The sequence below is a fragment of the Struthio camelus genome, chromosome W, assembly GCF_040807025.1.
Source record: "Struthio camelus isolate bStrCam1 chromosome W, bStrCam1.hap1, whole genome shotgun sequence".
NCBI classification, from domain to species: domain Eukaryota; kingdom Metazoa; phylum Chordata; class Aves; order Struthioniformes; family Struthionidae; genus Struthio; species Struthio camelus.
Window position 1 is genome coordinate 34,347,353 of NC_090981.1, and position 13,553 is coordinate 34,360,905.

At 36.0% G+C, this 13,553-nt stretch overlaps 1 protein-coding gene across 19 annotated transcripts in view; it reads left to right on the top strand.

Annotated features, from left to right (window-relative positions):
* The window catches only part of LOC138064345 (uncharacterized protein KIAA0825-like), a 262,588-nt gene that overhangs the window by 76,230 nt on the left and 172,805 nt on the right, over positions 1 to 13,553 (top strand). For all 19 annotated transcript variants that reach the window (XM_068926410.1, XM_068926406.1, XM_068926400.1 and 16 more), the window contains 4 exons: positions 6,275 to 6,369; positions 8,016 to 8,243; positions 9,195 to 9,460; positions 10,709 to 10,859. In XM_068926410.1, the coding sequence (XP_068782511.1) occupies positions 6,275 to 6,369; positions 8,016 to 8,243; positions 9,195 to 9,460; positions 10,709 to 10,859 (740 nt within the window). The remainder of the gene's footprint in view (positions 1 to 6,274; positions 6,370 to 8,015; positions 8,244 to 9,194; positions 9,461 to 10,708; positions 10,860 to 13,553) is intronic.

The following is a 13,553-nucleotide window of genomic DNA, read 5'->3' on the forward strand; positions in this document are numbered from 1 at the left end:
AGTATTCATTTATAGTATATGACTAGCAAATATAATGGCCGTCTTCTGTACTTGTTTAGAAGCCTTCTTGTTAGAAATCTTGTAAAGAATTTAACAGGTTATCTACTGCAAATCTGTCCAAAGAAGCTTTAAATTAACTCGGATACTAGTAGCAGATTTACAGTACAGCAGAGGCTGCAGAACTAGCCTAAGAAGCGGAGTAAATTAGCTCAGATTGAACTGTGTGCTGCTGTTGCTAGACAGTTACCCATACTCTTTCTTGCTAGTTTAAACCTACGTTGGGTGTATCTGAACTATTATGCAGTCACTGCAGTGCAAGCATACCTGAAGAATCGATGTTCTACAAGTAGTACTGTTGCTAAATTAGGGAAAACTACACAATTTATAAGTAGGCTAATATCTAAGCAAACTAAAGTTTCCCCGGACATGAAATAGACCAGAACCTTGCACTTGCTTCCTTTTCTTATTGGTTGCTTTTAGTATTGTTGAAGGCCTTTTATCTATTTAATTCATGCAGAAATGCAACAAAAATATCGGTCTTTTTTTAGGTACTCATGTCATGTCATGTGTTGTGTTTATGTGTATTGCTGTTTCAATGGCAGTTTTAGTTGATTTTTGTTCAGCATATCCCATGGTACTTCAGTCTTGATATACAGAACATGTGTAAAGTTCCATCAGAAACAAAGTAGTTCTTTGGACAGTTTCTCTTTTTAATTTTTTTTTTTTTTTGTCCCAAAGATGGCATCTGAGTTTTATCTAAACCAGGCGGTTTCTTGGCCCTCGTTTTTCCCTAAACCCAGCGATGACAAAGAGCAATGGCTGCATAAATTGGATGTAAGAAGAACACTTAGGGTTTATCACAGAAGAATCAAAGATTTCATATCTTCTGACAGATTGTTTGTACTCTTAGGGGGTCTTAAGAGGGGTCAAATGGCTTCTAAGAGTTCCTTAGCTAGATGGTTAAGGGATTGTATTAGGGAGGCGTATGTAGTTAAGGGTAAAGAGGCTCCCAGGGTTTGTAAAGCTCATTACACTAGGACTATAGCTGCTTCTTGGGCGGAGAGGTCGAAGGCTTCCACATTGGAAATTTGCAAGGTGGCCACCTGGGCTTCTCTTCATACCATTATCGCTTGGATGTAGTCTCTTCTGCAGATTCTGCTTTTGGTAGGAGGTTGCTTGTGAACCAAAAAAAGAACAGTGAAGAAAAGAAAGACATGTAGTTCACAGTTCTAGCTGGCAACAAGACAAGTTTCTTTGCAGTGTGCACAATAGAATCCTATGAAGACCAATTTAGGCGGTTGAAAATAGATGTTAGAGGGAAGTACTGCCTACCATTATTCTCTGATGGTAACCCCATGGCAGACAATAGCACCAAAGGAAGCAGTGAACCAGAGTGAACTCTGTAGGGAGATGGAGGTACAGGGTTTTTTAGGTGATATGGATAGTTCTCTGAGTTCGGTTTGAGAGTTCTATATGTAGCATCTTCTGGAATATATTCAGTATATTCATTTTCCCGATTTGTTTTGCATAGGTGGAAGGATAATCTATACATTGTATTTTCCACTATAACTTTCCAGTATTCTCCATCCAGTTCGTACCGATTTTATTTTTTGACTTTTCACTTTCAAACCCAACTAAGCACGTTCTTCATATGCATGCCAAGTTTTGCACTTCTTTTCAATGCACTACTTCTGTTACCTATGCACGACAAATATCTGAAAAGGCGGTGTAAATACTCACTTCATATACTAGCAATGTAACGTTCAATCATTCTCTTAAATCATGTAAAAGGGGAACGTAGTGACAAATTCTCAGGCTGACAAATAAATGGTGATGGAGCTTTGTCCCATCACTGAACTTTAGCATGTCACCTGGACAAGACTACCACTCAGCTCTTCTGAGGAAAGGTATCTGTATTTTTCTAACAATTACAGAGCATTTATTGCTAGTGTTGCATAGCCTCACTTCCTTCCACCATTAGCAGTAGGTTTCAGAAAATGAAAGGAATAACCACCACCTTTTTTTCTTGAAGAGATATTTAACCCTTTCTTTTGCAGATCTTATCATCCCTACTGTGATGAGTCTATTTCTCGCTTTACATTCAGTTGAAATCCCTGAAGTGTTCTGACATACCTAGTACGTTCAGCATCACAGGAGTTGTTCTCTTTGAAGGAACCTGGAACGTTCAGCTGTAGTCAAGGGTTAAGCAGGAGATCTTGATTTAGAATCATGCCAAATTGCATTTTCTATCCCTCTTTAAGGTAGATTTCTCTTTCCTCTGGCATTTCAGAAGCCTCTTGTTGAGACTTTTAAAAATCAAAAACCTCTAACGTACTTTCATCTGTGTCTCTCTCTTTTTTTTCATTTCAATGAGAAAGGTGAACTTTGGACAGATCAGATAATGAGTACCAAGAAAAGCTTTTCCCAACAGAGCTCTTTGAAAACACTGTGGGCAAAGTTGTCAAGCCCTTAGGTTTACAAGCTTTGCCTCAGGGGACTGCAAAGATTTGCAAAGGTCTTCCCTTCATGGTATAAGAAGAAATCCTTTGCTCTGTATCCATTTCTGGAAAGTGTTATATAGGGAGTACAGAATCAAATTTGAGGTGTAATCTCGTAATAGACTTTGAAGTTACAGCTTGCTTTCTTGAATCTTTGTAATTTTTTTTTTTTTTTGCTTTGGTCAAAAGCAAGATATTCAAGTAGCTGCTCTAGCAAATACTAGTTTTCAGCAGATCAAGCTGATGTAAAGATGGAATTTACACTAGGCACTTTTCTGTGTTTGTGTTATTACAGTTTGCTCAGTATAGCACAACAAATAAATAGTCCATTGTGGAAGACAGAACATAAGAAGTTTTTAAATCTATAGCTAGTAAAATATTTTTTGTTTCTTCTGCTCATTTATATTTGTGGGGAGTTCTGTTTCCCACTTCTTCAAGACATGTTTTCTCCAGTACAGTTTCAGTAAAAGTTATGGCTGAGCCTACTGAATCCAACTTTGGATTTGGCAAATAGCTTTGATACTATTACTTAGCTTATGCACAGTTAGTGAGCAGTCATAGAAAACGTCTCCTTGATGCATAGGAGGTGCACTCTATGCTAGGTGTTAAATGAAATGATTATGACAGTTCTCATGCCCCAAAATGTTATGAAAGAAAGTGGAAGGCATTCAAATTCTGTAGAAAAATCAATTTAGTAGAATTTCTTACAGGGAAGACGAAGAATTATATTAGCAAAGCAGTAAATCTCATTGTCTTTACAATAATAGAACAAATACTGAGTGGGAGAAAGAATTAAATACATCGCAGGCAATGCGGCAATAGGCAAAAAAGATTTGTTTTAAAGACAAGGATAATCCCAGACAAATTTTCATACAATTGGGAAAAGTTGGCCTCAAAGTTTTAAGTGAAGCTCTTAATAAAATCTTTCTTGCGTATTTGCTATTAAATAGATTCAAACTGCTTGCCTGGTAAAACTGAAGGAAGTACATACACTATGAACAATTTATCAAGTCTGTCAAAAGTTTCAGCAAAGATACAACAGGGATTTGTGGATGATTCTATCTTCCCTAATGATCAAGAACAATGATTTTCAGTGTGGAGGTATAGAATATATCCTAGAAAGGGAGCAAATGTGAAAAACTGAGAAGTTTTTCTTCAGCTTATTTCCTACTTCTTTCACAACACTTGCTTCCTTTCACTCTGTATTTGCAAATTCTTTCTTCCAGCAGCCGTATGAATAGTATAACATTTATGTCTTTCCTCACAAGTGGAGTTTGAGGTATGGGATTTGGGAGAAGAGAGGTACCAAAGAACTTGTGAAGAGTCAAAAGATTTGTGGCTATCTAGGTGCCTCTAGGTGCTTCCTGTTTTTCATGGCTTGTCTTCGTGAGTGTAATGGCAGTCTACTTTAGGCTGAGTAGCTTCACAAGAGTGACTGCACCAGTCTCTTAGGCAGGGCTCCACTTTTGTTTCCCAGGGGAGCTTGCTGGTTAGGGCAAAGCAATCAGAAAACAAGCTGAGAAGTAACAAAACAGGTCATATGTGTCTGTGTGGAAACGGCAATTACTGAGAAGCAGGCTATGGTAGCATCTGAACATGCAGAGGCTTTGGGGAGGCTGTGACTAGTGTGCATAAAGTCAGCTGATCAGGAAAAGTATGAGAGGAGCCCTTGCTAGCTGGAGGTTAAGTTGGGCAGGATTAAGGCAAACTCTGCCTAGATGAGATTTGGGGAAAGCAAAGTTTTGGGAAAGCAGAGTAACTTGGTGACAGGTAGGAGATTTGACCTTGGAGCTTCTTTGAGAAGACCAGAAAATGCTTAGGGGGTGTGTGGTATATACACATGTGTGTATATATGTGAATATAGGGCAAGATGTAGAAAACAAGCTATTGTAGAGAACGAGATGAGGAGGTATAGGAAGGGCCTGTTGATTTTAAAAGGAGGGAAATTTTAAAATGAATGATGCTGAGGGAAACATCATTTGGCTCTTTCTCTTGGGAAAGAATTGTTAGAATTTGGTCCTGGAGACGCAAATTTACATCAGCTGAGTACTTATTTATCTAAGACGTGAGTCCTTAGTAAGGTAGGGCAGCAGTTCTGCAAATACACAAGGATCTCAGTTTAAAGTGTTGATAAACCTGAGAGATCCATTGCTTTTGTTATCATAGCTCTGTTGGATTGACCTGTGGTAGTTTACAACAGTTCAAAAATTATTTTAAAATATTATATCCACTTCAGGTCAGCTCTACAAATACTAACAAGCTGAAGGACATTCTGAAGAGAACTAGAAGGTTAAAGGATTTTGACTTTTGGAGAAAGAGTCAAAGAATTATAAACAGCTGATCTTAGTCATGTCAACAAGAGAATGTGAATATGCAGATATTCAAATTGTGCTTATAGTTAAAATCAGCTGATATATCTACCAAAATGGAGAATGACCAGGAAAAAATGAGGCAAATTTAAGGTAGAAAACAGAGAATGAATTTGAGGAAATATATCCTGTTTTTCTTTTTTTTCCATTCTGGAATAATTTCTAAAGAAACTTCAGGAAAATTCATCATATTATATGTTAAAGCTTATTGAAAAAAGCACTAAGTTTATGGTGCGGTATGTAACACCATATTTTGAACGATAAGGGAGCTAGATGACCTGGGTAGTCTCCTCTGTTTTTATATTCTACCACTTTATCTTTCCTTTTTCACAGCTCCAATCTATTTTTCCCTGGCCCTCTTTGAAAATGTAAATGAAAACAGTATTTTGAAAAAAAAAAAAAAGTTCAAATTTTAGAATAGTATATAGGTGTCTGAAAAGCAGGATGTTCTTTTTCAGAGGATGCATTGTTTAGGGGAAAGGTAAAATCAACTTTACGTAAGTGAATTTCTGTGCATGTACAAATATTGGACATTTCATAGAAACAAAAATGCTCTTTAAGCCTTGGCCATATGTAGTACGAGTACTTCAGGTGACCAAAGATTTATTAGTTTATGCTTAAAAGATAATCTTTAGCAATGATTGACAGCACCCTATCATTTCAGATTTTTAAATTTCACATCAGATATGTTAAGAATATTTACACCTGTGGAAATTTCCAACTTTATGCTAAGAGATGGATTTTAAAAATACCATTTTGTTTGGTTTTATTCTCATGGTCATTATGAAACACTGATGGTAGTGTCGTATGCCCTAGATATTGGTTTATCCCTGTTGAAACCAGGGCAATATTCCCATTACTTCAAGATTTATGAGTGAGCCTTTGTACCAGGCCTTCTCAAGGAGCTTCACCTGTTATGGTTCCTGTGGCCATTATTTTGCTTATAATAACTGTACTAACTAACTGTCTTTTTATTCTTATCATATTGGCATTTCTAAATAAGTAAAAACTATAAAAATACATTACTGTGCAATTCATTTAATTTATTGAACAAAGAATAGAAATTAATTTCTACACAGCTGTTCTAATGTTATCTGTTCTCCCTAGAAATAGGTGACTGCACAATCAGTATAAAAATGAATTAATGACAAAAGAAGCTATATTTTATGCATTATATGTGTGTGTATATAAAATATGAATACAATGGGATGTGGATTTCATCATATTATATAAAAAGAGCTGTGTATAACCTGAATTTGACTTTATCATAACATTAGTATTCCACTACACCTTGTTGAGGTTTTTTTTTTTTTTATGGTTCATATTGCTATATCAGAAGGTGTTGTAGGCTGCTGACTTTTCTACAGAATTAGTCTTAACTTTGATCCCCTTTATCATACTGTGCAGGAGTTCTGAAGAAAGCTAGTGGGGAGCTTTTAATAGGAGAAACTAGAGCAAATGAAACCAGTGTGCTTCCTGAACAGTTACTTCAGGTAAAAGAGGTGAGTATGAAGAGAGTCTTGCACTTTGCAGGGGTTTTTCTTTTGTCTGTCTCTCCATGTTCATTATAAACACCTATTGCCAGAGTTCCATTATTTAGCTACTGCAGCTAATTTTGATTCCAAAGTTTCAGTTAAAGCAGAATAAAATCTTACAGCCTTCATGAAGAAGGGGCTGTTTTTTTAACATTTAATTACAGATCAGATTTTACATCAGATATATAGGATATTACATTTTAAAAGAAAGAGTAAAATGCAGAAATGGATAGCTTTTTCCAGTATTTTATGTATTCTCAAATGCAGCACAGTCTTAGAAAATCTACTGAATTCTTAGCATTTGATCATAGTGATGCTTTCTATAGGGATGTGTGCTCACATGATGTCCAATTTCTTTGATGCAACAAATTACTGTGTAGTAAGCACTATGCTTTGTAGAATGTATGTGTAAGATTAAGATGTAGTGTGGCTGCCCTTTACTACCCAAATGAGTTTAGGGGACGTGAGTGCTCTAAAAAGTCTGATAGTGAATGGCATTCCACTACTGTACAATAACAGCTCAATTTTAAGGCTGAAATGGCTTTTTAAAATGTCCTTCGAATCAATTTGTGAGGCTAAAGTTCTTATATTTGGTATATTACAAGGAACAAGGGAGTGGGTGGGCTGCCTGTGTACTCACTGGAGTTGGGTGTTGGGGGTGAGAAAAAGGAAGGAGGAGGCATCTTGTAAATTGGAGTGAGCTTGGTGGGCTCCACTTCATAGCCACTTTCGTTGTCTTCCAATTTAGTATTGTAGCTGCAGCTTGTTAGAAATGCTTCTTTTCTCCTACTGTGCCCTCAAAGGTAGGGATCTTTAGAGTACATCTTATGTCATTATGACACTTCTCTTAACAGTTGTGCAGTTCTCAGTGGGCCACTGCTAGTAAGCTTTGTCTGCTTTATGTCATATGAGCCATGCAAAGCAAAATTAGTGGAAAAGCAACTATTTCCTACTGTGTCTTCGGTGCAATTGTTATGCTTCAGATAACCTCAGAAGTCATTGTTTATAGAAGGCTGGCAACTCCTAGTGTAAACTGTAGTAAAATCCAGCATTGGCTGAAAGCTAGACATCTCCATTTAATCTCTGCTAAATCCAGCAGTAAAGAAGTGAAAAACACTGGCTGTGTTAAAACTGGCTTCTGTAAATGTTTTACTGTTAATGTTTGTGGTTAGTAGCTTTCAGTCGTTAGCTTGCAGTGAAAATGAAGAATTATTATGTGGTATCCATTCCTGGATTACTTGTTAAACTATTGAAATGGTTATAAATATATTTGACTTTGTTAAATAGATTGCAATAAATATGGTAAAAAGTATGAAGATAAAGCAACGCTTACATAAAAACAGTTTTATTTAAATAAGCTTTTTAGAAATTCATTTTTTATCAGTTTGACAAATTAATATCATTAGGCACGTTCATTTTTGTTAAGTGTGTATATTCCTTTGAATATAATTTCAAGGCTACTGATCTGTATTTTAAGTTACTTGTATGATTTTTCAAAAGATGATGGTGTCCTTATAATTAATTTACTCATGGATATTCATATAAGTTTAGGACAATCTCAACAATAACACTCTAAGGAATTTGGATTGATTTAATAAAAATGTGTGTTTCAGCCTATTTTACTGGATTTTGGCTGGAGAAATGCATTTAAAGACCTGTCATCTTCTGTGGCTCACTGCATAACAATAGCAATTGAGGATTTCTCAACTAAAATTCTTCAACAAGAGCAGAAAGAGCAGTCTTCAGCTGCAGGCTACGCAATGAGCCTTGTAAACAACCAGCAAATGAGGGAGTCCTGGGGAGCGGTCCCGCAAGAGGAGCAACCAAAACGAATTGCTAAGGCAGGTATCAAAAGATCTGAAGTTTGAAGGGAGACAGAATGCCAAGGCTGTTTTGCCATCTATGCTTTGAAGTACTTACAGTACCATTAATATTCTACATCTTATATAAATGGAATTAAGAAGAAAGTGAGAGGCATTACAATATGATGCTGAACAGAGCTTTATACAATAGCCCATAGTCTAAACTTAAAAGAATTAACTTTTAAACTTTGCTGGCATTATTTTTTTTTTCATCCAAAAAGTTTTAAAACATTCTGATTAGTATCTGCTCTGCTACCAAATGGTTTGATAGGAAAATGCTTGAAAGCTTTGAAGCATTACTATAAAGGGATTTCCTGTTTTTATTTCCTTAGACATGCCATTTAACTAATCAGCATAACCAATAGTATGGCCAGATTAGAGTTCTCTGATTTGGCCAAAAGGTCATCGATGTTGATCAATTAAATTGTTTGTCTAATGGAAGAAGTATATGGAACTTTTTGAATGTAGTAAGCTTTGCAACTGTTCTAGTAAATTTGGGAAGCTGTTAATAAGTGTATGCGCTTAAGACATGAGAAGTTCATTTTCAAATTCAATATTAAAAGTGTATTTACATGGTTTTTCAAAAGTAGTTTAGAAAATTATCTCTGTTTACAAAGAATTAACCTTATGCTTTGAATGTACTTCTAATGAAATCATAAACAAAATGAAGGCATTGCTAACCTAAGATGGTTTTAATTTTTTTCTCAATTTATGTTATGCAGCTTTAAAGCAAGGAGGAGTGAAGTAATAATTCATTTTCTGTAGATAAATATTTTCTCTTGTACAACAGAATGAAATGTTTGTAAAGCTGATTCAATATATTTATGTTTTATGCCAATTTCATTATTCAAGAATCTGACCCTAGTGTGTATAAATTAAACAGAGCTGTCAGAATACAAATAACTTGATGCCACGTTTATTTCTCCCCAGTTTTGTTCTGACATCATGGAAGAACTTGACACATTGCTTCCATTGGCTCTGGCATGCAAAGATGATTCTCTTCAGGAAATTAGAACAAACTTTGTAGAGGCCTGCAGCAAAGTAGCAACAGCTGTCCTGGCAACACTAGAGGAGAAAAGCAAAGATGTTCCCTCCAAAGTTCCAGTGCAAAACTTGTACATTGCTCTTTCCACAGCGATACATGTCTTTCAGCATTTTACAATGTATAGCAATTTAATGAGAGAAACCAGCAAAAAGTGAGTTCCTTTTACATACAGTGGTTCGATTCAAAGATAGATAATGTAGGACTTCATTCCATTTTAGTGATGCAGTATGGCGATAGTTTTCAAAATTGCATGGTGTTTTTTTTAGCATAAGCACTGCATGTACTACTTTAGAAAAGCCCTGAATCAAAGCTATTGATAATCTAAAGTAGCCATAAGAAATTATTTAAGATCTGCATTTGATTTGCGAATCCATTTTTTATTTATTAAAATGAGTAAATGGCATTGTCCAGTGAACTGAATGTACTGTGCTGTGGTATAAATAGAGGGCTAGAACTCTAATTTCCTTTTCTGACCTTTGCAGTAGCTGAATTTTCATAAAACCTGATTTTAGCATGTAGCAATCTTAGAGGATAATGTAAATATACATTTCTGCACTTTTTCCGTATACCATTTGTATTGAGAAATGTAAGCAAATTCATCCAATATTATTTTAAGTTATATTTTTCATTGCATACAAAGTAAAAAATAGGGAAGATATGAAGACGCAGCGTAAGGTCTAAGACTTATTTGGACAAGGATTTGATCTGGAGGGCAATATAAACACTTAGCTGGTTTAAGAGATTTTGGCTTAAGATACTAGGAATCTCTTTATTGATCCGTGTGTTTCTGGCCATATGAGATTGAAAATTAGAAACTAGGCCTGTTGGGGCAACCTTTGAACATGAGCAATTTTGAAGGAATGTATGATTTCTAAGGGACTATATGCACTGTTGTGCTACTTTCCCTCTGATTCTCCATCCTATGCTACATGGAGCAAGATCTCTGTGAATGGGGAGTCTGAATCAGAATATTGCTCAATAACTCTTATGTCTCTTATGAAAGAGTTTGCCCATAATGCATACCTACCAAAACTAATCTCTGGACTCTGTGGTTTTTTTTTTTCACACTTGCTGCTGATGCAGCTATGTTTCAACACAGAATGTCCTAGAAATAATGACAACTGAATGACAAAAGGCACTCTTACCTCAAAAGTAAGATAATTTACTCCTCAATGACTTGATTAAATGAAAGTTTATAGAAGATCAGCTATATATTCTTAAAGAACTTGTGGAACAAAGACTGGATTTTTCAAAAGTGAGTGTGGGGTTCAGACTCCAGGCCTAAGAGGAAATGAATGATTGATACCTAATAATCAAAACCATTTGCAGTACTGGGGATTGTTACCTCCTACTGCACAACTTTTCAATCTTTGCCTCTTTGATCATTCTCTCTGAACAGACCCCTGTTCCTAGGGCCTGTCCAACAATATCAGGAATTCATCAACATTCTGCAGTTTCAAGTTACGAACTACTGCGTCAGAGTTTGTGCTACAAGCATTTTACAGGATGCCGAGAGCCACCACTGGGATGACTGCAAAGCTTTTTATGAGGTGTGAGGTTAAGTTTACTATGCCTCTTTTACAAAATGTGTTTTACTGGTTTCCAACTCTGTCTAATTAGAAACATAAGATCAGCATTGTTTTTATATAAAGATTGGTGAGATTTGATATTTTTAAATATCTATTATGGTAGGCAAAATCTTTTTAAGAAATGAGGTAGAAGAACATAGTCTTAAATTAAAAGACTTCAGATAAATCATTAAAATAGTGTTCTTCTGTCATTTGTTTAATGAAATATTGAGTCCTTAGTTTGAAAATATATAATTTTTTATAAAGAAGGCAGGATCATCAGGGTCAAGATGTTTATACACAATCAAAAAAAAAAAAGACACTTTCATTTTAGCTCTTCTCCTAGATGGTACAACATATGAAAATGCAAGATTGCTAATTTCTCACAGGAACTTTTAATTGGATTAAATATTTCTTTGATTTTTTTTTCCCTTGATTCCCTTTGTACTTTTTGTGAATAAAGGATGTAACAAAAAAAGATGATCAATGTGGTATCTATAGCATTCTACTATATATTTCTGAAATGACTTGTGCTATTTCACCTGCATTTTAGAGTCACAGGTTTGCTCTTAAACTGCAACTTTAGTGATTCCATGGAAAGACTCTAAGGATGAAATGAATATATTATTCTAATATATTGATTTTTTTCCTCTTTCCTAACATCTACTCAGTTAAATAAACTGACAGACATATACTAGTTAAATATATGGTTAGACTAGATATATACTACTTGAAATTATTTGTGCATAATTTCAGGGTGAAGTAAAAATATTATATATTTTTTAACAATAATAACTGAGATCTCCTGGAAACAAAGTCCTGCCCTTTCTTATTACAGTTGCTGTGTGAGAGAATTAGGATTTTTTTTCCTTAAGCGTTTTCTAGACTTCTTGCATGTGAGAACACTCTTTGCAATGTATGCATTCTAGAACTGTAATAGGAAGAGCTGGTGAGTCAGTGACAAAAATCGGTATTGGGCAGTTGATTAAACAGACCTGATATGAGTAATACCATCACAATGCCTCTCCCTTAAAGACAAGAAAGTTAGCATTTTACTTTTATGTTAATGTGAGCCTAGATGTCTTGGACTGATAAGAAGGTTAAAAAAAATAATAGTAGCTTTTGGCAACTGATTTAGATTTGGTCAACAGTGCCTGTGGCCCATCTGGATCTGTGTCCCATTTATTGGTGACCCCATTTCAGTAACTATACGGTGGACATTATGCACCATGGAGGAGACATGATGGTCACAAACAGTTGCCTCCACAAAAAAGAATGTGGATTAACTAAATAATTCTGTCATTACTGATCAGAACTGATGCGTGTAGGAAGGGTTGAAGAAAGTTTGTATTTCAGCTCTGTGTACCTGCAATCCTTGAGGTAGGAAGTATGTAATTTTTCATCATCACAGTGCTTTTTTTTTTGTGAAAGATAGGCCATAATCTGCTGAGAATGCCTTCAGGAGGTGTGATGCTGAGCAGCTATTACTTCCACTGAGCTTTTGTAGGCATTCTGGGTGGAAGAGGTTGGCTTAAGAACTATTGCTTGTTACAGAAGCAGCATACCGCTGAACCTCTAGCTGTGAGAGGTGGTTCCTTCCAAATTTGATACTCAGCAGGAACTGTGAAGCTTTGTCCCTGTGAATATTCAGGTCATGCAGATCCTGCTGAGTTCGGAACACAACAGTAGCTTAGAGCCAGGAGCCAGGACCCCTTGCCAATCATCCGGAGGAAGATCTGGTAAGAGGCACTGCTTATGAACTAGTCTCTCAATGGGGACGCACTCTTGCCTCTATGAGAGTCAGTGGCTTACAGCCCTTGCTGAAGAGCAAGATCTCATAAGAGGCACTGCTTTTGAACTAGTTTCTCAATGGGGACACACTCTTGACTCTATGAGAGTCAGTGGCTTACAGCCCTTGCTGCATTGTCTGTGGGATCCACTGCCTTGAACAGTATCATGATCTTGCTTTTCTAAGTGGAAGCTGCTCTTGGCTCTCTGCTTCTGCTTATGTCTCGAGTAGCCTAGCTCTTGAATCTAACTTGACTCAAGACCTCACTTCCCTTTCTCCTCTATCCCCCAGTTTTAAGTATTGCGTGCCACTATAAAAGATTTCATTTGTGAATTCTGAGTGCAATTTCATAAAGAGAATAAATATATTCCCTTATTCTCCTATAAACTGGAGCAAACTTGTGTCTTACCTTTGATTTTGTGTGCATCAGTAGGGGAGAAGGGAAGACGAAGAAACTTTTCTATCTCCATTGTTGTATAGTGTGCTTAATAATAAACTGAATGGCAAGCCTGCATTTTAGGGATCATATGGAGTTACTGCCTTCCTTTTCCCCCAATAATATAGGGCATTCAAATGATAATAGAAAGAATATGTGATTGGTTTCCTTTCCATTTTCCACCAAAAAAACTACGTGGCTTACATGGTAGGACCTAAGCTATACTTAATAAAAGAAATCCACTAAAAGAAAGACAAAGGCAAAGGAGGAGGATACTGTCTGTGTTTGATTACATAGTACTGCAGTTTCCATATGCAGTTATTTATTTATTTGCACAGTGGTAACATTGAGGTGAACAAGATTGGTAGTGAATGGTTATTACAATCTATAAAATAAAGCATTATTTCTTTTCTGTATTGTTGAACTAATATATTTTAATTTATTTTTGCAC